At 41.6% G+C, this 25,296-nt stretch overlaps 1 protein-coding gene across 1 annotated transcript in view; it reads right to left on the bottom strand.

The window, feature by feature from the left end:
• Positions 1-25,296, bottom strand: part of brinp3a.1 (bone morphogenetic protein/retinoic acid inducible neural-specific 3a, tandem duplicate 1) — a 96,420-nt gene that overhangs the window by 56,257 nt on the left and 14,867 nt on the right. The window contains exon 3 of the mRNA XM_015971157.3: positions 1,219-1,409. Within this exon, the coding sequence (XP_015826643.3) occupies positions 1,219-1,409 (191 nt within the window). The remainder of the gene's footprint in view (positions 1-1,218; positions 1,410-25,296) is intronic.

The following is a 25,296-nucleotide window of genomic DNA, read 5'->3' as shown; positions in this document are numbered from 1 at the left end:
ATGTTCACCACCATGTCTGCCACTTTCGTGTCGATGAGTGCACCCACTAAAGCCGTTCCAGTTTAAATTGGAGGAACAATCGCCACCATGTTGAGTATGACAGCAGTTTAGGGCCGCTTGGATAAGAAAAGAGCAATATTTTTGGGACAACAAATTCAAAATGTTGAGGAAAATGTCTTTATAATTTTTTTCACCATAACTGGTAAAAAAAAAGGGGGGGGGGGGGATAAAATACACATTTCAAGTTTCAAGCTGCGATAGAAATGCGTACCCTTGGTGCTTTAGGTGGGCTGGTTAAGCACTGGTTGTTTTCAAAATTTAACTCAGTGCTGGTTTTTTTTAGAATACAGTGGGTTCCAGTGCTTTTTCCAGCCATTTATCAAAATAACCGGTCCATCTTCTGGTTAACAAGAATAATAATGTCTATCAATCTGGAAAAAGGCATTTGGACTTTGGGACATTTTCTTGACTTTTCAACTTCAATTAACACATCTCTACTTACATTTACAAACAAAAAAGGTGAATATTTAAAGTGACAGTGTGTAGTTTTTAACCACTATTCTCTGGAAATATCCATTGAAATGTAAAAAAAATTAAAAGGTACCCAGCTGTTGAAAAATATTGGCGGTTTCATAACATATAACCACAAAATGCATGAGAACGGGTCTAAGTCTCTGGGCGACGCCATATTGGATGCCATGTTTCCTTCTACAGAAGCCCGTGAGGACAGAATGTAAATACTGATTTGTAACAAATGGTTACAAAACTTTCAGCATTAATAAACGTTGTTGTACACGTTTACCTCTTCAATCATCGCAAGTGATGGAAGGGAGTCTGATGATCTTGTTGTTTTGCTGGAGGTTGCACGCCCAAGGAATTTTGACACTAATGGCCACCTGTCGATTTGGTCATACTTGAACACAAAAATAATGATTGCTTGCAGTGATTTAGGTATCTACTGCCCCCTATTGCCAGGGAAACTACACACTGTCACTTTAACAACAAAAGAACCACGATCATCCACTGCCGTTGTAAGCTTCAAAGACTGAAACCTCGTTCAGTTACTTTTTAAAAGTTTCTGGTGTGAAAAAGACTGAGGTCGTTGAGGGTCAAGGCCACATGAAACTCTTTATATTTTGAAACATTTAACTCTGCTTCTCCCTGGTGCTGAGGTAGGTCAGCACCATGGAGAACCAGGCTCTGTGTAGTTTTATTTACCTCCCAGCGTCGCAGAGAGCAGGAAGTGGGTTCCGTATTTCCTGATGATGTTGTCAGTGATGGCGCTAAGACTGGGCCTCCTGCCCAGCTGCCTAATGGTCTGAAGGAACTCAGGGTCCAGCGGCAACGAAAAGCCATTGTTCTCCTGTCTCTCGAGGGCCAAGCTGTTCACCTTCCAACGGCCAAATTCCCTGCAATATCACAGAAACACATGCTCAGACTGAGCAAATAAGGGACACGGCGTAAACGCCACAAATGCTGCATGAAGGCTCATTCCAGAGAAATTAAAAAGAAACTAATGTGACACAGATGCATAAACAAGATGATTCTCATTAGTAAGCTCGTTGCTGTAAAGTGACGGGACTCGGGCGAGCGGTTTTCAGACGTTTTATTAGAGTCACAGTGAAGAGACCAATATTTCTGCATCAATCTAAAAAGCTTGCTGTGCATGTTGAAAGAAGCAGAGGCTATTAGCGATGGCATCTTGCCCCTCCCAGTATACCCAGCATCCAGAACTGCTCCTTACCAGGTCTAAAATTGGTTGTACGCACAAACTCTTAAGTGAATCTCATGTGAAACCCTTTATAGGAATAACCCCACGGCGTTTCCATTTCAAACTCAAGAGAATTGGTTTGCACCATGGTGGAAACAAATATTGTTTTTCCACTGATTTTAAATAATAGCTCCATTTTTGTCCCCCGTCGTCTCGAGTCCGTTTGTGAGACACCGCGTTTGGACGGGCTGTAATCATGGATGGAGCCTTGCTGCTTTCCCTGCCTCTTTTGGAGGGAGCGGGCTTCGTATGTGGTCAATTGATATTCAGCCTGGCCTTGGAGGATGCCAGCTGCCTTTATCTACCGAGTGCAGACCAAATGCTGCTGCTTGATGCGTTGATTAGCACTATTCAAACGGAGCTGGAAGAAAACACAGTTCACTCCTAACCTGGCACGGGGAAGAAGCAACGCCTTTCAATGGCTTTTGGGCAGCTGACCTGTCTTGTGGTTTAAAAAGGCTGCAAATAAAATATTAACTGAATGATTTTGAATGTTTTCAGGGGAAAACATCTTACCAGTGCGGCTGCATGCAACACAAAACACAGTTTGAAGTGACTTGGGGGTGATTCATCGTCTGTTATGCCTCCTTCTTCGGAATAAATACAGAGTAAATATTTTGGAAATGTGATTTGCAAGTTTCTATCGTTTGATTGAAGCCTCAAGGTCGAAAACCACAAAGTGAATGACTAAAAAGTAAATAATTTAAACCAGAAAAATCCAGATAAACCATAAGTTGAGGTTCTGACTTGTTTACAGCTGTTTGAAAGACAAATATGCAAAATGTTCTTATTACTTCAATCAATCAATAAATCAATCAATCAAAGCTTTATTTATAAAGCGCCTTCCGCAACCCTGTCAGGAAGCCCAAGGCGCTTCCTTTAGTCTTCAGCCCTATCACTCTCATGTTAAATAAATGAAAATTTAACCTGGAAGATGGCGTAATGATCATATTTTATGACTAATGTCACAACTTTGGAACATTTAATGGGCGACGGTGGCACAGGAGTTAAGTGCTCGTGCCGTAATTGGAAGGTTGCAGGTTCGAGCCCCGCTCAGTCTGTTGTTGTGTCCTTGGGCAAGACAACCCAACTTGCCTGCTGGTGGTGGTCGGAGGGATCGGTGGCGCCTGGGCTTGGTAGCCTCGCCTCTGTCAGTGCGCCCCAGGTCAGCTGTGGCTACATCATAGCTCATCCCCACCAGTGTGTGAATGGGTGAATGACTGATTGTGTTGTAAAGTGCCTTGAGGGGCTCCAGGACTCTAGAAGGTGCTATATCAAATACAGGCTATTTATCATTTACCATTTTATGTGTTAAGTCGGGGTGGGGAACCCTGGTCCATTGAGGGCTGCTATCTAGCACATTTTAGTTGCAGCCCTACTTCAACACAACTGATTTCAATCAGCAGGTGATTAACAGGCTTCTGCAGAGCCTGATGGGCTGCTGCACAGGTGACTCAACCACTGAATGTGTTTAGCTGACACGAAGGCAACATTCTGTGAGAACGGTGAAACTGGTGAAAATGCATGATTGAGTCCGTTGAGCAGATTTCGTTACTGGTGGCTGTATTTTATTGTCAAGTGTTATTAAAGGACTTTGTAATCAAGAGACAAAACGTCCAGGAACGCCCACCACTTGTGTTGTTTCTCATTTATGGAAAACTCCCTGAAAGGCTTCTTGTTGTGAATTGGCCTATTTAAGTGAGCTGCAGCTTGGCTCAGCGTGTAACATCAAAACCCTGGGACTAATTATGAGATGAGGCCAATTCCCATGTTTCTTCTCTTCCAAACGTATGATTCTAACCCACTGAGTTGAGATGGTCCACAAGTACTGGAAAAAAGAGGAAAATTCATAAATTCGTAGTTTCAGCACACGTAACTCATGTATAGTTTCAGATGAGGTCTAAACTGTAAACAAATGGCAGTCTTCCTGCAAATGTCATGCATATATGTTGTTGCATTTTAATCTAGCAAGTGTTTCATGTGTATTTAGTAGAGGTGCTGGAAAAAAATCCATTCAAATCTGAATCGGGATTCTTATTTATAAAGATTCAGAATCGATTCCCAAAGGTTCAGAATCGATTCCAAGAACTCAAATATTTGGCACGTTACAGGTTTGAGATGCCTTTTGTTGATCTTTGTTAGGAGACTCAGCACTCCGTTTACTTTTGTGGTCCCATAAATTGAGATGAATTTTGTTTGAATCTGCTGATAAGAGGACACTTGAATGTCATTTTTTCCATACTCAGAAATTTGAGATATTCTCATATTTATTTTCTAAGTTGATAAATGAGTACTCAGGATTACTCATGTAACTTGTTTGTACACATACTTGAAAAGTATTTGACCGTGTTAATTTCAAAGCTACTGTTAGGTAACTACAGATTTGTCATATTTTACAAGGTAAGCAAAAATAAATGTTGCCTTTTGGTCAAAAGATTGTTTCTGTTTACAGTTTTAGAATCACTTTATTTTACCTTGTAAATTAGCATTTTAGGAGCATGACCAGTTTAAAGTCAAATAAAAATGTCCCATAGCTTTAACTGTCTTGTACAACAAAGTAGTTCATCCTGGAGCTGACACTCTTGTTAATACTGATTGTGAATCGATTTAATTGAGAATCGAGAATCGATTCTGAATCGAATCGGCACCCCGAGAATCGGAATCGAATCAAATCGTGAGTTGCTCAAAGATTCACATCCCTAGTATTTAGAACCTTTTATTTATTTATATTATTTTCAAACCTGAGCTACAACTTGATGGTCAAACTCCCCTTTTATCACTAAGCAATGTAACGTAGTATATGTACTTAGTTACTGTATTTAAGTACAATATTTCTCTATCTGTACTTTGCGCAAAGAATTTTCTTGAGGCCTACGTTTTTACTTTCACTCAGTTACTCTTTATAGAAGTTATTTGTACTTTTCTACTCTACTACATTTTCTAAAAAGTGTCAAAAGTACTTAAATTTGCATTTAGTCCGACTGCCATCCCACCCTGTTCCCTAGTCTGACGGAGACCGGCAGCACAGTCTCTTGTCCATGCTGGACCTCTTGTCAAAAGGTAAAAGTACTTTAAATTGCGTTTTGTCCCCTCGCCCCCTGTCCAACAGCACACTTCTATATACACAATGCATACTTCAATGATGGTTAAATATTTTTACATTTTTACCATTAAGTACATTTGAAAATGCATACTGTAATACCTTTACTTGAGTCATCAAATTCTTGAATACTTCAACTTTAGCTCAAGATTTTTTTTTACCTCTTTATTTGTACTTTTACTTAAAAGTGCACGATGTAAAAATGAAGTTACAATCACATCATGTGTTCACATTTAGGTACTGCAGCCCATTTTCAAACCAAATGAGTGATTTTGTCACTTTTGTTCTGAGTTTGATGGCTGTTGCCAGCTATAGCCAGAAGATTCTAGACCAGGGGTGTCAAACTCAGTTTTGCTCAGGGGCCACAATGAGGAAAATCTAGTCCCAAGTGGGCCAGACCAGCAAAATTAAAGTATGTATAAATTAAAAACTGCTTTAGATTGTTTTCTTTGTTTTAATACGATCAATATAAAACAAAGCTGGAGCCTGAGGACAGAGTATCCAAAATAGTTTAAGCACAACATCAATATTAATAATAAAACACCTGAAGTGTATTTACACACATACACACATTTCACAGTCATTTTTAGTTGTTGACTTCCTGGTAAAACCAGTATAGACCAGAGTAGTTACCAGCGTGTATTGTTTTGGTGATAGTTTGCTGGTGATTGGATGCTTGACCAGCATCCCATGTTGGATCAGCATGCAACACTGGACCAGCAACTACAGACGGGGACAAAATTGTTGGTATCCTTCGGTCAATGAAAGAAAAACCCACAATGGTCAGAGAAATAACTTGAATTTCTCAAAAGTAACAATAAATAAAAATTCTATGGAATTTAACCATTGACATTGCTTTACAACAATTGAAGCACTGAATTATTTATAAAATAAACTCATGGAACAGGCCTGGACAAAAACGATGGTGCGCCTAGAAAAGACCAGAGTGGCATGTTAATGCCAGCAGTGTCCACTAGTTTGCATCACAGGCGTCTACAATCTTATGTGAATCAGTGTGTGAATGTGTGTGAATGGGTGAATGACTGATTGTGTTGTACAGCACCTTGGTGGTTCCAGGACTCTAGAAGGCTCTAAATCAAATACAGGCCATTTACCATATAATCCATCGATTGACCTATACACAGGGCTACAGGTAGTCACTGTGTTGTTTGCTGGCATGGTGTGTACCACAATCAACATGGACCAGAGGAAGCCAAGGAAAGTCCCGTTTCAGTAGTATCTTCCTTCCAACATGATTGAGACATCTTTGGTGTGTTCTTACTGTATTTAGTTTCTAATTCCATTTTTGGTTCTTTTTAAACACAGGGGAGATCGGGTAGCAGAGGGCGACAACGTCTTCTGCTGCCCGCGGATAAATGGAGTAGGAAGTGACGCCACCATCAACGTCCGCTCTGTGGATGTTTTGCAGTCGGCAAACGAAACGTACGTCAGCAAGGTAAAGAAAAACCTTTCCTGTGTTTTAAAAGAACCAAAAACGAAATTAGAAACTAAACACAGTAAGAACACACCAAAGATGTTTAAAGAAAAACACGGACAACAAGGAACAAAGGTTTTCCGCCGTTTGGAACGTTAACATCAAAAACGTGCACGTCTTAAGAACCACCTTCGCTTCAATTTAAGATGCCGGGACAAAAACATCACACCAACAAGCCTACAGCTGAATACACCGATCCGGACCAAGACAGCACAGAACATAATGGAAAGAGCACAGAGAGCACTACTCAAAGAAAGGATAAGAAACGTCACAACCAAACAGAAGCAAGTGGAAAACGAACTGGAAAGAAGACAACTGGACTTAAAAAGGAATTACAAACTTGATGAAAAAACGGAGGAAAGAATTAAAGGACACATAATAATAATAATGCATTCAACTTATATAGCACTTTTCTAGACACCCAAAGACGCTTTCACACACATGATGGAACAACAGGAAAAATAATTCATAAAAGTAAAAAAAAAAGACACAAAGAAGTTAAATAAACTCATCAACAAGAAAAAGAGAAAAGAAATACAAGATAACACCACACAAAGCTCATGGGTATGTAACCTTTCACAATACGAACTAACAGAAGCAGAAGACATCATTAAAAAAAGGTTTAAACTTTGCAGTAACACAAAAGAAATACCATATGATGAATTTATCGTAGCAACAGAACTAGCATGTCAACAGATCACTGATGAGGGAAAGAAAGCAGAACTCAGAAATAACATAGTTGGGATATTGAAGAACAGCAAAATTCATCACAGCAATATTACAAAAGAAGAGCAATCAGCCATGACAGCTTTATCCAAAAATGAACAGATAATTATTCTACCAGCAGACAAAGGAAGAACTTCAGTAGTTATGGACAAAGAAAAATATAAAGAACAGATGAAACAGATGCTAGAGGACAAAAATATATACAAAATACTTAAAAAGACCCAACAGAAAGCATTCAGAAAAACATGAAAAAATTACTGAAGCCACTACAAGAAAAAGGCAAAATAACAGAAAAAATGTACAAACACTGGATTCCTGCGGCAAACATAACACCAAGAATCTATGGAACTCCAAAAATACACAAACAAAACACCCCACTTAGACCAATAGTAGACAGCAAAGGTACACCAACATACAACATGGCAAGAGAAATCAGCAAAATCATCATTAGGAAATACAGACCAACACTGCAAAAATAGCACAGAACTGGCAAAAGAACTAAAAATGATTACAATAGAAGACAACGACATACTCATCTCACATGACGTCACATCCCTGTTCACAAAAACACTAACCCAAAAAACCATAGACATAGTAGTTAACAGAATCAGACAGGACAAGACTTTACGTAAAAGAACAAACCTCACAGCAGATGGCATAGCACAACTGATAGGACTGGTCGCTAACTCCACTTACTTAACACACGATGACACAGTATACAAACAACTGGAAGGCTTCGCCATGGGTAACCCATTATCAGCCACCCTAGGCGAGTTTTTCATGGAAGACCTAGAACAAAAAGCCGTAGCCACTACATCCCCCCCCCCCCCCCCCCCCCCCCGACTGCTAAATAAAATAATGGAAACGCTACGTTTATCCCAGGGGTGAGGAGTGAGCACCACCTCACCCCTGCCACGTGGATCCAAGGGATAAACCATCAACCCTGCTCAATGGTCAACTTTCCTTGCAGGGTCAAACCCATTAGGACAGTGGGAGGGTCAAGCAACACCATGAAGTACTTCTTCAAAAACTGCCAATCAGTAAAAATGTATTTAATTACCACAAAATTACTTCAAATTTCTCACTTGTTCTAAAGACTCATAAACCCAGGGCTAGATGAGAAATACTGCAGCAACTCTTTTTGGATCCTGAAGAAAAAAAAACATTTTAGTTCCTTTAAAGCTGTAGCGAATAAATTCCTACATTTAATTAGAAACCATAAAATGTGAAATATCATGAAATATGAAATATCACCTTAATGGATCTTTAAGTAAACTTAATCAGAAGATTGGATCTTTTTTTTTTTGCAGGGATTGAGCAACACCATATTAACTTCAAGAAAAGAGAGTGAGTCAAGTCTTAAAAGTTTAAAGATTTATTACTAAACAAATTAAAACTAGACTAACTTTAAACACTAAATGTATGGTGTAACTAAGGTGAAGTGAGACGGAGAATGGTGTAGTGTGCAATGTTGCTCAGATCCAGCAATTCTGGAGAAACGATTAGTTCTGATGGGAGTGAAGGTGATGTCTTGGCACTAAGCTTTGATTCGGAGATTCATAAACACATAAGACGCCATTTTGTCGCTCCACACATACCCTTAGAATGAGACCTCCGTACAGATCCAGACTGCCAGGTCCTCGAACCCCTCTTTCGGTACTGGAGCCGATGAAACAGCGTCAGCAGTACGACAGACTAGTCTTTGGATTGTCTCCAGGTAAAAAGCGACAGTTGGTTGACAGCGTCAGATGGACCCGGAGGGTCATTGAGTTCAGCTTTTATTCTGAAAGGAACCGTTGCTTGGTTGGTAAAATGCAACAGATTTCATCCAGCTTGTCGTTGGTTCTTTCGGCTGAAGAGGAAAGTTACCGATTGGCCACTCCGACAATTTCTCTAGAACGCTTTGAACTGGCGTTAAAGATGACATGGGCTTAGTTTTATACTTCGGATGTTTTGGTTTATGGTCGAATGAAAAGATGACAGATTTACCAAGAACCACCAAAACCACGCCTCCGTCAGAACTGGCCGATTCTGATTGGATCAGTAAAGCAATGTGTCATGTCTTAATGCTACGTGTAATCAGTCTCTAGAGGAAACATTTAAAGTTATATTACTTATTATATTCTGTAGGATTAAAATATCAAGTAATTAATATTTTCATTTCACAAATTGGTTCACATGTTATTATTGACTAACACTTTGTTTGATTAGCTTTATTAAAAATAGAGTTCTTTGATTTATTAAAAAGAAAGAGTCCTTTGTCTTCATTCTTCTCTTAGGCTGGAAAGGAAAACAGTTTAGGAGCAAATGCATGAGACCTTGAGGCCATATCTCATGCAGATTAGTTCTTGCTGAGGAGAGGGGGAAATTACTTTTAGATGGAAAACAGTCATTTCATTCCGCTACAAAGCCGTCGAAGGAATTTAAACAAAATGTTGATATTTACAACTAAGAGTTTTTAATAGTCAATTTGTCATCAAACCGTGCACATTAGAATGAATGGATAATTTTGGTGCTTTTCTCACCATCAGGATGTTTATTTGTGTTCCGGTTGTTAAAAGTACCAAGTGTTACCGTAGCATCAACACTCGTCTACAGAATAGAGCTAGCAAACACACCACGCCTTCAATCACAGCTTACACGGTTTCTAACAAGAACAATCTTTCAAAAAGTAGTTTAACCTGTTTGTGTGAACACCACTCTCTGCTGGAGATGTTGTTACAAACGGAACAAATGGAAAGAGAGTTTTTGGTCCTTTTTTCTCTTTTTATTCCCCAAACACACACACGCTCACCCACACCCACACTAGCGCACTCACACTCCACGCGACGGCAAAACGCCTGAACAAAGTCGGAAACTTTCCTGGTGCCCAAAATATGACAGCCCCTGTGGGCGCAGGCCGGCTGCCAATCAATCTCCCACCAATAACAATGACCCCCTCAGAGAAAAGCACAAACAGAAAACAGCTCATTAAGGCCCGTTTCATGTCGGCGTTTCTCTTTAACGAGCAGCCATTAGTGTTTTTGGCCGTCCGCCGGGGCCGGCTGAAGAAGAGAGCCGAGTAGAGATGAAGAGGGAGAGCTTAGCTGCGATCAACACGCTGCGTCACTCTGTCGGGCGTTGATGAATGACGCCCCAGCGTAACTGCAGCACACACACACATCTGTCGCCAAAGACTTTCAACCAGCATCCCTGTTCCTGCCAGCAACAACAACAAACACACAAACCGTTTATTTCACTTTTTATTCCTCTCAGTGAGATGCCGAGTGACTGCAATAAGCTGTCACACTCACACACACACACACACACACACACACACACACACACACACACACACACACACACACACACACACACACACACACACAAGCGCTGGATCTATTTCACCTGAAGGTCTGAGCAGCAGCGTGCCCCCTCCTGCACACACCCGTCAGCACCCTCCCTCTGAGTGAGACGGTGAACAATAGGTGGAGGTAGAGCGACGGAGGAGCTGCTGGAGCTACAGGGGTCACGATCAGAGCAGAGGAGTCGTACCGTAGTTTCTGTCCGTCATGGCACAGTCGTCTCAGATCCATCACGCTGCCTCGGGGCTTTTCTTAGTGCCCAACGATAAAATCAGATAATCAACTCTGCGAATAACCGGCCGATGCTGAAGGAACACGGGAGAGTCCCACCGTGCAGGCGAGTCTCGCCTCAGCGTGGAGGTGAGGAGGAAAAGTTTTTAAAATAAGTACAAATGAAAACTGATTTAAATGAACTCTTTGAATGTCCTTACAGAGCGATGAAAGGCACGGATGAAACACACAGGAGACTTTGTAAAGTGAACTAAATTTTGATTTTATGATGAAAATATTTTGACTAAGTTGCCATGAGCTGCGGTGATATTTAAATGATTGCAATGTGCTTCTCATATTTTAAAGCATTTGAATTAAATCTGATCAGTGTTGTTGACTTATTTACTTACGCATCTCATTAAAGTCCTGATACAAACATTGTTTGTTTAAAACATAATCTTCACAGCATCCTGTGCACGAATCCTGTGGTTGATGCCATTTGCCAACATTTTAAAAAATGTTGATCAAAACAGGAAACTCAAACCTCAGGATGGCACCTGCCCAGGTGTTTGTATCTGAAATCAAAGCGTTTTTTTATTATTTGTAAATAACGTGTGGAACGTAATTCCTCTTGAGGATTTTTGCAGTTTAAAACAGGAAACTGATGAAGCCGTATTTATGGTTTTATAAGGTGATAAAGATAATGGTAAATGGTCTGTATTTGATATCCTTCTAGAGTCCTGGAACCCCCCAAGGTGATTTACAACACAATCAGTCATTCATCCATTCACACACACATTCACACACTGGTGGGGATGAGCTACAATGTAGCCACAGCTGCCCTGGGGCGCACTGACAGAGGCGAGGCTGCCGAGCACTGGCGCCACCGGTCCCTCCGACCACCACCAGCAGGCAACGTGGGTTAAGTTTCTTGCCCAAGGACACAACGACAGGGACAGACTGAGCGGGGCTCGAACCTGCAACCTTCCGATTACGGGGCAAGCACTTAACTCCTGTGCCACCGTCGCCCCAGACCTGCTCGCTCTCAGAAACACTCTCTTTCTTCACCGCTGTCCCTCTGAGCGTCCGTCTTTATTCTGTGCAGAGCGATCAGTCGCCAACGAGGCCCGATTGCTCCAACTTGCTGCACCTCGTGGGCATTTTTGCACCAGCGCATAATTAGTGCTGTTTGCTTTGTGAATCTGCTGCTGAAACCAGATGGGAATATAGCAGCCACTTAGACAACAACAGTGATCTTCCTAGGACAGACCTTTTTTACTGTTACCTACTAATACCTTACATCAGTCGCCTGATCCCAAAAGGATTTGGCTTTCATTGCCTGTGGAGGAGTCCCTCTCATCAGGCTTTTCCACGTATATGTTTGAAGGCACGGAAAGAAAATGCTAAAGTACGTCGGACCAATCCCCTGATTCCCTCACACAGATGTTTTACAACACGAACCCTGTGGGACTCAAGCTGGCACACACTTCCCCAGACAAGTCCCCTTTAACCTGGACTCTTTGACCGGATTGGGTGGAACAAGCACCTAAGGCAGGTTCTTCAGGGTTCAGGCAGCTTTCAGCACAGGACACAAGACCCAAGTTCCTCTTTCAGTTTAGGAGAACTGAAGTAATTTGGTCTTCATCAAGGCCAGTGACCTGGTTTCAGACTCCTTCGTGGTCAGCTTGGTGAAACCTTAGATGTTTTCCTGTTAAGTGGGCATTTTGTTATTTTTCTTAAGTTATAATAGTTCTATGGTCGATGCCAAACATGCTGATGAAGTTCTTTGCATAAAATCGTGCTCACAAAACGCAAGTTCATCAGTTCTATGCTTCACATTTTCATAACCTTCCAGAATGAGCCGTCACTTTAAGAAAACAAGCTGTAGCTAGCCACGCCCACCAATTCCCCCACTCCGGCTGCTATAAGCTGAGAAGCTCGATAACTAGGTGGGGCTCTGAGTAGACCCGCTGATCCTCCAGCATGTGAGAGATGGTTTTATTCCAGTTTCTCTGGTTGTGACATCACAAATGGGGACTTTTTAAAATTGCTTGTTTTAGACACATGAATCCCACAACACTGACAGAATATGGGTAGATGGTTTTGATTTACATTTAGCGTGTTTATGGGCACAGTAGACGTCCACAGGGCAATACAAAATGATGAAAAAAGTGAGTGTAGCATAATGTGTCTCCTTAACGCCGGGGACACACCGGCCAACGAAACGCCGCGAAACGGGGACCGCCTTCATTCGGCGCCCTTGTTATCCTATTCTAGACTACATGGGCCGCCGAAGCGCTGCGCGCCAGCACTCCAGCCCCCGCCGTGCATCGATTGTTTCGGCGTCTGCTCAATTTTTTTTGCAAGCCGCGGGTGGACCACATCAATTCTGGCAGGAAGTCAAACCTTGACATAAGAGGCAGGCTGGTAAATGTAACAAAATAAAGCATTTAAAAATACAATTCCGCGATAGTCAAATGTGTTCGTAAACAGACACTGCATAAAAACCACACAAACACACACACACACACACACACACAGAGCGAACTTGTGTGTGTGTGGCCATGTGAAGGGGGTGTGGTTTTGGGTGTCTTTCAACCGGAGCAAACAGGACAGTAGGCAGAAAGTCGTAGGCCAGCTATTAACAACTGGTTCAGACCATAGGTTCACACACACACGTACAAACACAAACAGCAAGGGGGAGGGGGGTGTAGAGGAAAAGAGCAGAGAAAAGGCAGAGAGGAAATAGAGGACACCAAGTGGTTAAAAGAAAAATTACGAGACGCGTCTCGACCGGAGCGGAGAAACAAGCGTCTGGTCTGAACTGAGGAGCAGCGAGCAGCGGCCGAATTTCGTGAGCGCTTCGCCTCCCGGCGCTTCGGTGGCCGGTGTGTCCCCGGCCTTAATGAGTTATATAAAGTGACGAGTTGTGGCGACCGTCTTGAATTGCTTTAATTCATCAGTTTATTATCAAACTGCTGAAAAAGACTCCAACAGGATGAAAGTAAAACTGTGGAAAAAGTTTGTGCCCAATTTAAATGATGTGAATGATTCTCAGCAGCTGAGACCAGTTTTTAGCTCTACAGCTACAAAAGTCAATAAATTACAGCGATCCCCCAAATTTTAATTAGTTGCTGCGGCCATCTTGAAATGGGTTGAATCCAAAAGTTAATCACTTAGGAGCAAGTCCATTAACGACTTTCTCATTAAAATCCATCCAGTGGCTACAAACATACGTTATAACAACATAAAACAGGCAGAGAAGTAAGAAAATAATCTCTTTGGTTTTTAATGGCGAGCGGTCAAATGATGCAGAAGAAATGGAACAATTACACTCCATGAGGAGGCTAGTATGAGCCTCCAAATTCTCCCACCATCCTCTTTCTGTAGAACGTGGTGAGCAATATCACATTTTGACCTTTAAAATATGTGAATGTCACTGAAGGAGAAAATTTTTAAAAAGTAGCTAAAGTAGCTCGACTCCTCTTTGCAGGTGTTCTTATTATTCGCATTCGTGCACCGTCTCCAGCAGGGAGCTGATTATTATCAAAGGCTTTTCCTCCGCTGCTCATTTCTTCGCTGTTTAACACAGATGGCGTATAATGACGTTATGGCCATTAGGTTTAGGTCATTGCTCTTGATATCAAAGCCCTCGCTCAAGCCATGATTCATGGAGACAACCTCCACCAAGGAACGGTGGTCAGAGACATTTTAGTTCTCTAAGAGACAAGAGGACATAATTACACGTCTGGCGTGTCCAGGCAGGAGGACCTTTTCTGTTCCTTTTAATCATTTTAGGAAATTAGATTTGAAAACCAAAAAAAAATAAAATAAACGGGGATATTTTATCTTGTATTTGGAAGATTTAAACGCTACTTTGATGTTCAAAACATGAAGAATTTGTGTGGAAAAATAAGACGGCATGAGCCAAAATGTTCTCATATGTTATTATCGTGGTGATTTGGTCCTTTTGTGGATCTTAAATTGGATCCGGGTCTAAACGACTTCAAGCTAAACAGGAAACCATGTACAAGCACGAGTTAGCCATCAACAGAGGCTAATTGAAAGCAAAGTGTTTTTTTTTTGTTGGGTTACCCTAGATACCAAAATAACCTACTTTGCAAAATTGTTCGTTAATGTAGACTGAAAGTTATTTCAAGGACCTCCCCAAAGAGAATACAGCAAAACGAGAGTAAAGTCCTTCATGCTTCGTTCAGTAAGAAAACCAAGTTGCATTTATTTGGAGGACGTTGTGAGCAAGCTGCAAAAACTCCGCTGTTTCTGTGGCCGGCTTGTTTTCTTAGCTACGCTCTTCTTTATTTTATTTCATTCTAATGCGTCTGAGCCTTTTTAAACTTGCATCAGTCATTTGCAACTGGAAAACCGTTTAAGAAATTAGAACGAAAAAAAAAAGGACAGGGGCTTTTCTTCTCAGTGACATCAAGAGAAACCTCACACCAGCCGGTCGCATAGCCAGCTTTTCTTTACAGACCCGTTTATACATCAGCCTTTTTAAACGGAACAGCTGATCAAGGTGAGATGGAAGATAAGGAGGCAGACCGTCCCTCTGCATCTTTTAGTCATCAACCCACCACCGTGACAAACTACATGTAGGAGAAGAGCGCGGGATCACGGCTGAGAGAGAGAGATGTGATGCAGGTGCTAGCAGCTGCTTGTGAGTGCTTCGCAGAATAACCACCAGCAGCTTATCAAACAACATCAAACAAACATCACACCATTAATTTGTAATAATTCCATTAAACCAGCTGAGAGGTCCCACAAACGGAGCACCACCATGGTCCCTACTTACTTTTAATTTTTATGATTTTAAACATTTTTTAATACAAATTTCAGATGTTTGAAGTCCAGATAACAGGATGGCCATTGTTACAGTAAAGTATTAAATATCCAAAATGATAGGAAACAAAATGACGTGCTGCAGTACAACATTAGCATCATGGTTGTGAGCTACAGAATATCTCCTTTATGCGTCTACATCCTGGGAATTCAGGATTTTAGGGATTTTTTTTTGCAAGATTTTACATGAACAAAAAAAAAGAAGTCAATACTAATAAATCTCTGGATGAGGAGTCCCTCTCACCAGGCTTTTCCACGTATATGTGAACTGTGGCATTGCTGTTGAAACTAGCTTTAAATACTGCGGAAAAAAAACTGGATTTATGTAAAAACGTTTCACTAATTATTTACGTCAAACTTTGAAACAGGAAATACTTGTTTTAATTGTGATGGAAGCTGAAGACATATAAGCATCTGTCATGCCTCTGTCAGTGAAGAAGAAACAATATGTCGTATAGCAACCCTCAAGATAAAAATCACGAGTCGCTTCACAATAACATTAAAAAAGAAATTTAAAAAATGATAAAAAAATATCATACAAAAATTTTAAATGTGAGGAAAGGGAAAGAGAAAACGAATAAGAAAGAGGTAATAAGTGGATAAAAATTGGCACACCTTTATTTGACCCTCAGTGGGGAAATTGCATTATTGCAACAGCTTAAGTCAGTAAAACAGTAGCCTGGCAAGCCAGCCTAAATAAATGAATAATTTAGTTGGAAACGCTCCATTGAAGGTTCTTGTCATGGGGCGGGTTCTACCGTTCTTTCAAACAATCACCGCATACTGGACGATGAACGTGACATACTCACTGCAACAGATGCCAGTAAACAAGGCAGTCTGCTGTGGAAGAATGCAAAAATACATCATTTTTTAAATAAAGCACTTAACTACATCTATCTGCTCCTGATTTTAATGAAGCCCAAGTCCAAATACTCCTAAATCGATGTAAAATTGTTTCAAACGAGGTGTTGCCACCTTATTTCACTATGTCGCATCATCCCGCCCACCAAACCAACAGAGTGCCTTGATTGGCACACAAAGCCAATAGCGCACTGTGATTGGTTCACTAAGCTGATAGAGAGCTGTGATTGGCCTCTCTGAATGCTGCTGGGGTTCTGTGGAGCACTCGGCTAGTAAAATAGCAGAAGCACACAAGAATATCTAAGACCAAGGATGGAATTGGTAACAAGAGCAGAAGAAGGAGAGGGTGATGAAGGTCACACCAAAATCTGAACAAGTGAGTCTTCAGCTGCTTTTTAAAGGAGACCACTGAGTCCACTGATCTCAGGCTCAGGGGGAGAGAGTTCCAGAGTCTGGGGGCCACAGCAGCAAATGGTCTGTCACCTTTGGTCTTTAGCCTGGTGCTGCACAACCAGTAGGCTTTGATCACTGGACCTCAGGGACCTGCTGGGGGTGTAGGGAGTAAGAAGATCACCAATGTATGATGGTGCTTGTCCATGTAAGGCCCTATAGACCAGAACCAGTGCACCCCGCAGCAGCTGTGGCAAAATTTTAGCTCATCAACATCAGAATGTAAATTTGAGTGCGTGCGTGCGTGTGTGTGTGTGTGAGAGTGCGTGTGTGTGTATATATATAGCAAGGTAAGGTGGGTCCATTCCCTGAATCAATTTGATTCCCAGGAGCAGTGTTTTGAACTTGGTCTTAGACTGCAGGAGCCAATGCAGGGATGTAAGCACTGTAGTGAGGTGTCCTCTATATCCATTGCTTGTCAAAAACCTAGCTGTGGAGATTTGGACCAGCTGCAATTGTGCAACAGCGCCGTGTCTCAGGCCAGCATACACATTGCAGTAGTCCAGCCTTGAAAGGATGAAGGCATGAATGACTGACTGTGTGCTCTGGACAACAGGAGCTTGATTCGGACTTGGCGATTGAAAAAACTCGCCTGATTGACCTGCGTGTCAAACTTGAGAACTGAACGCAGTTTTATTCCCAAGTTACTGAACACCGTCTTCATATGTGGCCTAAATCCAGACCGGCAGTGAAACACAAAATAAACGGCCAAAAAGACCAAGTTCTCAAAAGAAGGAAACCACTGTGACATTGATACTAAAATAGCCGGCAAATGATACTAGCCCCTCCTTTGTTACCTCTATGCATGGAAGTAAACGATAAATGGCGCTCACTTATAAAGTACCTTTTGACCTTGGTTCTACAGAGCACTTACCAACGAGTTTCTCATTCTCCAGTTTACACACACACTCTTACACCTTTTATTATTTAAATTGTTCTCTTTTCATACTGTTCTTTTTCCTCTGCTGCCACACCATCTTCAGCCTAGCACCTAACGGGGGGCTTTAGTGTCTTACCCATAGAAAGTTTGACACGAGGCACATTTGCCGATGAAATGGTTTCACTAACGACTGAAGGACAGCGACTAAAACCACGGAGTGTAAAAACTAAAGAAAATTTAACAAAAGGTTATGATGCTTTTAAAGAATGGCGTGCTTCATTGGCCTTCTTCAGATCTTTTAAAGTAAATAAAAACAAAGTTGTCATAATTGATGGTGGTTTGGTTCAGCAATGCCACACGTTACCATGGAAACGTTGCTCTGATTCAGAATATTGACCAATGTTACAGAAACGAGCTTGAAACAACAATGTTGTATAATTACTGCCATAAATAAAAACTTTATGACCGTCAAGCATTATGATCATTCAATTATGTCCCCGGCTGTCCATCCTTGAACACTTTATTTCATTATGAGGTAAAAATAATCGCGGCCATTTTTTCCACTTTCTAAAACGCTCGTTTGAGATCAGCTGACTGGGTCTGCCACCACGAATCTGTGTTTTCCAGTTATCGGCTCCACAAGTACCAGCTGCATTTGAAAATCCAATCATCTGTGCTGCAGGTGCTCACTGTGACCTTTATAACCTGACACTACACACACTTGAGCTAATTTGCTGCGGCAAGCCCCCGTAATCCTCCAAACACCTTCATTAACCCCTTAAGAATGTCTACATCTTGCTGATTTGGGCGTTTTAGCCATTTTTGAGCAACTGAATCCTGCGCAAACAAAAATGAATGAAACTTTGTCCCCCAAAAAAGCCAGAGATGCGCAGACTTTCTTAAGATGAATTTTGACCGGAGCTTATCTGGTTGAGAAGTTTGGAGAGGATGAGGGAATGTTTAGATGCTAATGGTCCATCGAGGAGGTAGGAAATCCATCTAGTGGCCAGCCTAGGCATGCTAATGGCAAGCCTCTCCAATGCTAACACCAGCCCGTCCAGGCTAATTTTAGCCTATCTATGCTAATAGACAGCAGAAGGAGTGTTTGAACCAGTCAATGACCAGCCGAGGGCTGCTAGTCCCTAGCGTATCTATTAGTAACGCCGGTAAAGGTGCTATTCCTCAGTAAGCAGTGTCAGCCTCAGTTACCGGCACCAGCTTATCATTATCATTAATAAGATCAGTAGTTTGCTTCTGAATTTATATAGCCTCCTGCTGCTGGGCAATAGTCTTAATTTTGGCCCCCATACCGCGCCATATATTTAACCCTCCCACTGACCTAATGGGTGTGACCCCGTGAAGAAAGTTGACCATTGAGCAGGGTTGATGGTTTATCCCTTGGGTCCATGTGGCAAGGGTGAGGAGTGAGCACCACCTCATCCCTGCCACGTGGACCATCAATCCTGCTCAATGGTCAACTTTGTTCACGGGGTCACCCATAAAGACATTGGGAGGGTTAAGTGTTTATTTCTTCCCATGTGCAAAAAATGTGTCCACTATTCTGGACTAAGCTTCATTAGAGTGAATCATCATGACAAGTTTTTTGGTTTTAGTCAGCATCACGTCTAAAGTAGTGATTCAAATCCATATTAAATCGTGTGTAGAGTTGCAATGACTACAATGGCCGTTAAACACAACAGAAATACACTTATTATATAAGATATGAAAACATACTAAAACATTAACAGCAGAATCCCCAAAGGACTTGTGTTGTGAATGACCACAGTCATCCAATTCCTATCATGTGTCCATGTATGTATGTCTGATCTCGTGTACTGAAACAATTGAATTTCCCTCCCGGATTACTAAAGTATTTTTGAATTTGAATTGAATTGACAAGTCATCTGTGAAAACTTTAGCTGATTAGTGAAAGTTCAAAGAAGGCTATGTTTTTGGATCATCATATTATCAACATACTTTTTCAGGACTGTAGGTTGATATTTATAAACAGTACATTTATTTAAAGAGTTCTGATTGGCCGCCCGTAAAAGAAAACATTTTATGATTAGAGTAGGTTAAAGCTGCTCAAGGAGATGAAAACTTTGGTGGAACTGCTATTTTTGAATCAGAAACCTCAACAAGAACCCAACCCCATCTTCATACAAATCAAGCCAAAAAATTAAATTGAAAATATATTTATATATATAAATATGACTCCTCCGGGTCAGGAATGAGGTCCTGCCTCAAGTGGAGGAGTTTAAGTATCTAGGGGTCTTGTTCACAAGTGAGGGAAAACTGGAGCGTGAGATCAACAGGTGGATTGGTGCTGCATCTGCAACTCCACAGTCAACGCAAGGCAAGCTAACGTTAGCATTTTAGCAAAAATGCGTGATCCGAGGATTTGGGTTGAGGGAGAATGCAACGAGTCGCTATATAAAGCAGCCGCAGCGCCGCTACCTGCATATAAACCGTGTCGCGGACACCGCCATGTTGAAATGACGCTATGCATTACGGGGCTTCCAGGGGCAGATAAGAGTTGGTCTCTCTCCGAGAATAATTATGAATTTAACAACGATTACTGCCTGATGACATTTTCCCACATCTGCACAGCTCACTGGAAGGACATAAACCGAGGACAACATTTTCCTGATATAGGGTTTATTACTCAAGTAAGGGTAAAAAAGTATCTGATTAGAAGGCTACTTGAGTACTGAGTATCATCTGGTCTAACATTTTTAAAATGATGACATCAAACAGACAAAAAATAAGAAGTTATGGGCAAATATTGGTATTTTAAAGACTAAAGGGGAAAATGTAAACAAAGAAACAACATAATTACAAAATAACACGTTTTAAGCAAAATTTAGACACAAACTGAGGACAATATTTTCCTGATATACAGGGTTTATTTAGTTGTCTGAAAATATAACACGTTTAAAAAAATACCGCGATAATACGGAAAACCGTGATAATTTTGGTCACAATAACCGTGAGGTTTAATTTTCACACCGTGACAACCCTATAAGCAACCAAGATTAAAATAAAATATAATCCTGGGCTGTTGTAATTGGTCACAGACTCCTTTCTGCAGGTTGTGGTCTTATTCTTTTACAGTGAGCAGACATCACGACGGATAAATCTGGTTTCTTAGAGAATCCCCACAAACACCTTGTCCTCATTCTGAGACGTGTTCCCAACAAATACAAATCCTAAAACCACAAACATGCAAACACAACTGCAACAGATCAGTGTGCACTGACAGTAAATCCTGCTCCTCCTGACTCCATCTTTGTTTCTGTCAACAACAAGCCCTCATGGCAGATTTTAGAGATTACAATTATATGCCCTAGCTCTGCTAAACACACCACGGGCACCATTCCTGCAAATGCTGCTGCTCTCTGCGCTCAAACAGGAGATATGTAAACCACTCGATGGCAACAACAGGAAAAAACTCAGAAGACAAACAGGAGGAAGACTGATGGACAAGCAGCTCGTCTCAAATAGAAAATCCCAGTTAGACTTTTTTCTGACTGCATGTCAGAGGAACAGGCTTGAATTACACAGTGGATCTGCTGAATGTAATTACCTTTCTGACTGATTAACATGTTTTGTTTTTGTTGCCAAACAGGTGCAGTGAAACTGTTTTCTGTGACCTTTCCTGTATGAGTTGTTAGATAAAAACAATTATAACACAGAGAAGGAAATTACTGTGCTGCACTTTTGGATTCGAGGGAAAGTTACATATGACAGAATCTGCCAACCGTAAATGCCAATTTCAGTTTGACCCAAGGACCAGTCTGACCAGTTTCACCAGATTAACCCTTTACAGGACACGCACTGAAGAATTAAAATTAAAAAATCCAACCCTAGAGGGTTATTACAGGGTATAACTAGACTTTTATTTCTTCTTTTCATAACATTTATGTCCGAGTAGGAAACCAAGCTCAGTCAAAGTGAATATTTATGGTCTCTCTCTTGTCTGTAATTAAAATAAATCCCCGTTTGCAGGGGTCCACAAGAACAACAACGTTATTGAACAATCGATGCCATAAAGTCACTTTTATGTCTACAGACGTTACTAACAATGATCACAGACCCATGAAGGGTTCAAATGTAAAGAAATGCAAATTCATACCACCAAAAACGTGGTTGGTCAGACTTTATGATTGGGTCCACTGCTTCTTCTACAATGTGGTGATTTTTTTTGCTAACTTATTATAGCGTGGGTTGTTAACTCGTTCACAGCCAATGATGGCTAAAGTCGTCATTTGCATTTTTTTACTGTGTGGGTGTCGGACGAGACCCCGCATCGAGAGAACAAACATCTCAGCTCTAAAGCCGATCTTCATCCGCGCACGTCACACGTCACGTGATCAGGAAGCAGAAAATCCATGTGTTAGGAGATCGTTTTGGGCCGTTCCAGTAAAAAAAGTGAGGCGCGAACCGGAAAAGCTTCTGCCGATCACAATTCAACATTGGATTATGAAAGAATGGATAACGCTCGAAACGCGCGGATTCTTCCTGATGTAAGAGGTGAGTCTCTGCTTTGTTTTGGCGTCGACATCATCCTAGCGCGCAACGTTTTGTGACTCGTAAAAAAACAGTAAAAACGGAGAGAAATGCTGGCAGCGAAGGGCTTTACCGATCAGGAAACGGCTGGCAGTGAATGAGTTAAATGCACAACTACTTGCTAATGAAGGTACAAAAATGACAACAAAAGTTGATAAATGTTAATATACAGATTCAAAAATGATAAAAAATAATCAATAAACTAATAAAACAGCTATCAAACTTCTGCGTTTTAATTTTGTTCTCAGTAATTCAGTAAGTATCTCAGTAATGAACCACATGCAGAACTATGTTAAAGTCACACTAAAAAGTTTGTAACACTTTAAAGATATTCATTTAAAAGTGGGTTTCAGTGATTGTGTCGGTGGAAACTTCACCAACTTCCTCTTGGACAGCATTCTGCTGACGTGCAGAAGCTTCTACAACAGCAAATGAGCCTAAAACGTTTAGTTTCATGCCTCTAAACAACCCTCTAACACAGTATAGTTATAATTATATTGTAAAAAAACAAAAACAAATAACTATTTCTCTCTCATTTGTCTAAAAACCCTCTGATAATAACACGGCTCAGACCGAAAGCAATTACTGGGCCGTCCGGTTGTCGGTCTCACCGAACCGCCACACTTCCTGCCACTTCGTTACACACTCGCGTATTTGCAAAAGGACACCACTGGTGTGAGACGTTCCCAAAAAGGAAAACACCATTTGAATTCACGGACAACAAAAGACATTTGGACCTAGAAAACGGCGCCTGGTGTTTAGTGCTATCCCGTTTCCTCTGGAAATGTCGGGTTTTGGTTCGGGTGTTCTCAGGGAAGATACCTGAGGGGAGGGGTGAGTGTTTGTGATCGTGTTTGCTGATTCACTATAAAAGCCTTAACCATTATTATTATTATTATTTACTTTAATCTTATTAAATGTAACTTCACTGTGATGTTTGGTGAACCTGTTGACTTTTCTGTCTCCTCAGAGAAAGCTGAGGTCCATCTTTCCTAATTTCCGCGTGGTTTAGTATGTGAATGAATTGTGAATGAATGCATGTTTGTGTGTATTTTGCACGCTGAAGCAAAGCTTCTGTTAAACTTGTAACACTTCATCTCTCTACTCTGATGCAACTAATGGAAATGAAAGTAAAAACGGCTAAAGTGAAATATTTGTTAGAGAATGAATTCTTCTTGTACCATGGGTTGTTTTTTGCTTTCGGCTCTGCGTTCACTCACAGCGAGGCTCTCCTTCCTAAAAGCTTCTTCCACAAACCTCTGGCCCTGATAACTCCCTCGTCACACACGTGTCAGAAGCCATAAGCTCGGCACCGATGAAGTCCCTGTCACTGTCGCTGCTGCCGGCGATCGTTCAGGAATCTTCTGTGGCTCTGCCCTGAAGACACTCTCAACCTCCAAACGGAGAATGATCCGCAACACTCGTGTCCACGGCGGCGCTTCCTGAACGAGCCACTCGAGCATTCATGCGTGGAAGAGAAACTTAAACACACGAGCCCTCTTTGACCCCATCTGCAGTGGCTTTGGTAAAAGTGAGTCTTCAGATATTTGTATGGAACACAAACACATTCATTTAACAGTAAATGTGTTATAGAACAATTAATCTTTCACTTTTCTCTAATTGCAGATTAGATTTGTTGAAAATAAACTTATTTTACCAATAAAGTAACACTTTTGGAGCGACTCCTTGCCTCAGGCAGAGGGATTTGAGTCTCTCGGTGTCTTATTTCATGAGTGACAGCAGGAGGGAGAGCGAGACGAGCTGATGGATCTGTGCTTCCTTTGCAGTGATGCTTGAGTTACTGCGGGCTGTGATGGTGAAAAAGGAGCTGAGCCAAAAGGCAACGATCTTGATTTACCACTTTGTCCTCAAACTACTCCGCTACAATGCTAAGGTCATGAGATTTGAAATGTGATCAAAAGAATAAGATCCTGAAAAAAATCTAACCAAATGAAGCATCCTCTATATGAGGTTTCCCTTGGCTGACCAGCCTTCTCAGACAAAACATAAATGTTCCTCTGACTCATCGAAAAGCCTCCGCTGAGGTCACCATTCACTGGAGCCCACTAGGAGAAGACCTTGGTGGGATTGTGCATCCTCTCTGGCATGGGGGTGCACCGGGATTCCCCAGCATGAGCTGGAAGTCTCGCTGGGCGTGGATGACGTGCTTCTACTAGTTTATAAATCACTCAATGGCATGGGGCCAAAATACATGCCGGATCCCCTTCCTGTTTATAAACCCAGCAGGGCTCTGAGATCCTTAGGAAACGGTCAGCTGGTAGAACCTCGGGTCAGAACCAAACAGGTTGAGCTGCTTTTAGCTACTGTGCTGCTCACAGACGGAAGCAGCTTCCTCCTCATGAACTCAAAGTGCCCCAGCTCTAGAAACGTTCATCTCAAAACTGACAACTTTCATGTTTTCATCAGTCTTTGAATGCATGTTTCATGCTTGGCACCTTGGCCTAGTGGTAGAGTGCCCCCCCTGGCAGTGGGAGCTCGGGTTTGAATCCCGGTCGGGTCAAAAAATGGGACCCAACGCCTCCCTGCTGGACACTCGGCTTTAAGGGGTTGGATTGGGAGGTTAAACCACCAAATAACTCCAGATTGTGGCCACAGCTGCAGCTCACCACTCAGAATCAGAATCGGGTTTTATTGCCATGTGTGCAAGAATTTTTTTCTTTTTTAACTAAATTTTATTTTCATTTATTCACAAATAAAAACAAAACATAAAACAGGTTTGAAAACAATAAAAAATGAAAAAGGAACAGAAAGAAGCAAAATGTATGTTATCTGTTACCCTTAACAGACGGTGGCACAGGAGTTAAGTGCTCGCCCCGTAATCGGAAGGTTGCAGGTTCGAGCCCCGCTCAGTCTGTCCCTGTTGTGTCCTTGGGCAAGACACTTAACCCACGTTGTCTGCTGGTGGTGGTCGGAGGGACCGGTGGCGCCAGTGCTCGGCAGCCTCGCCTCTGTCAGTGCGCCCCAGGGCAGCTGTGGCTACATTGTAGCTCATCCCTACCAGTGTGTGAATGT

The sequence above is a fragment of the Nothobranchius furzeri genome, chromosome 8, assembly GCF_043380555.1.
Source record: "Nothobranchius furzeri strain GRZ-AD chromosome 8, NfurGRZ-RIMD1, whole genome shotgun sequence".
Classification (NCBI taxonomy): Eukaryota; Metazoa; Chordata; class Actinopteri; order Cyprinodontiformes; family Nothobranchiidae; genus Nothobranchius; species Nothobranchius furzeri.
This window is presented reverse-complemented; position numbering and strand designations above follow the sequence as displayed.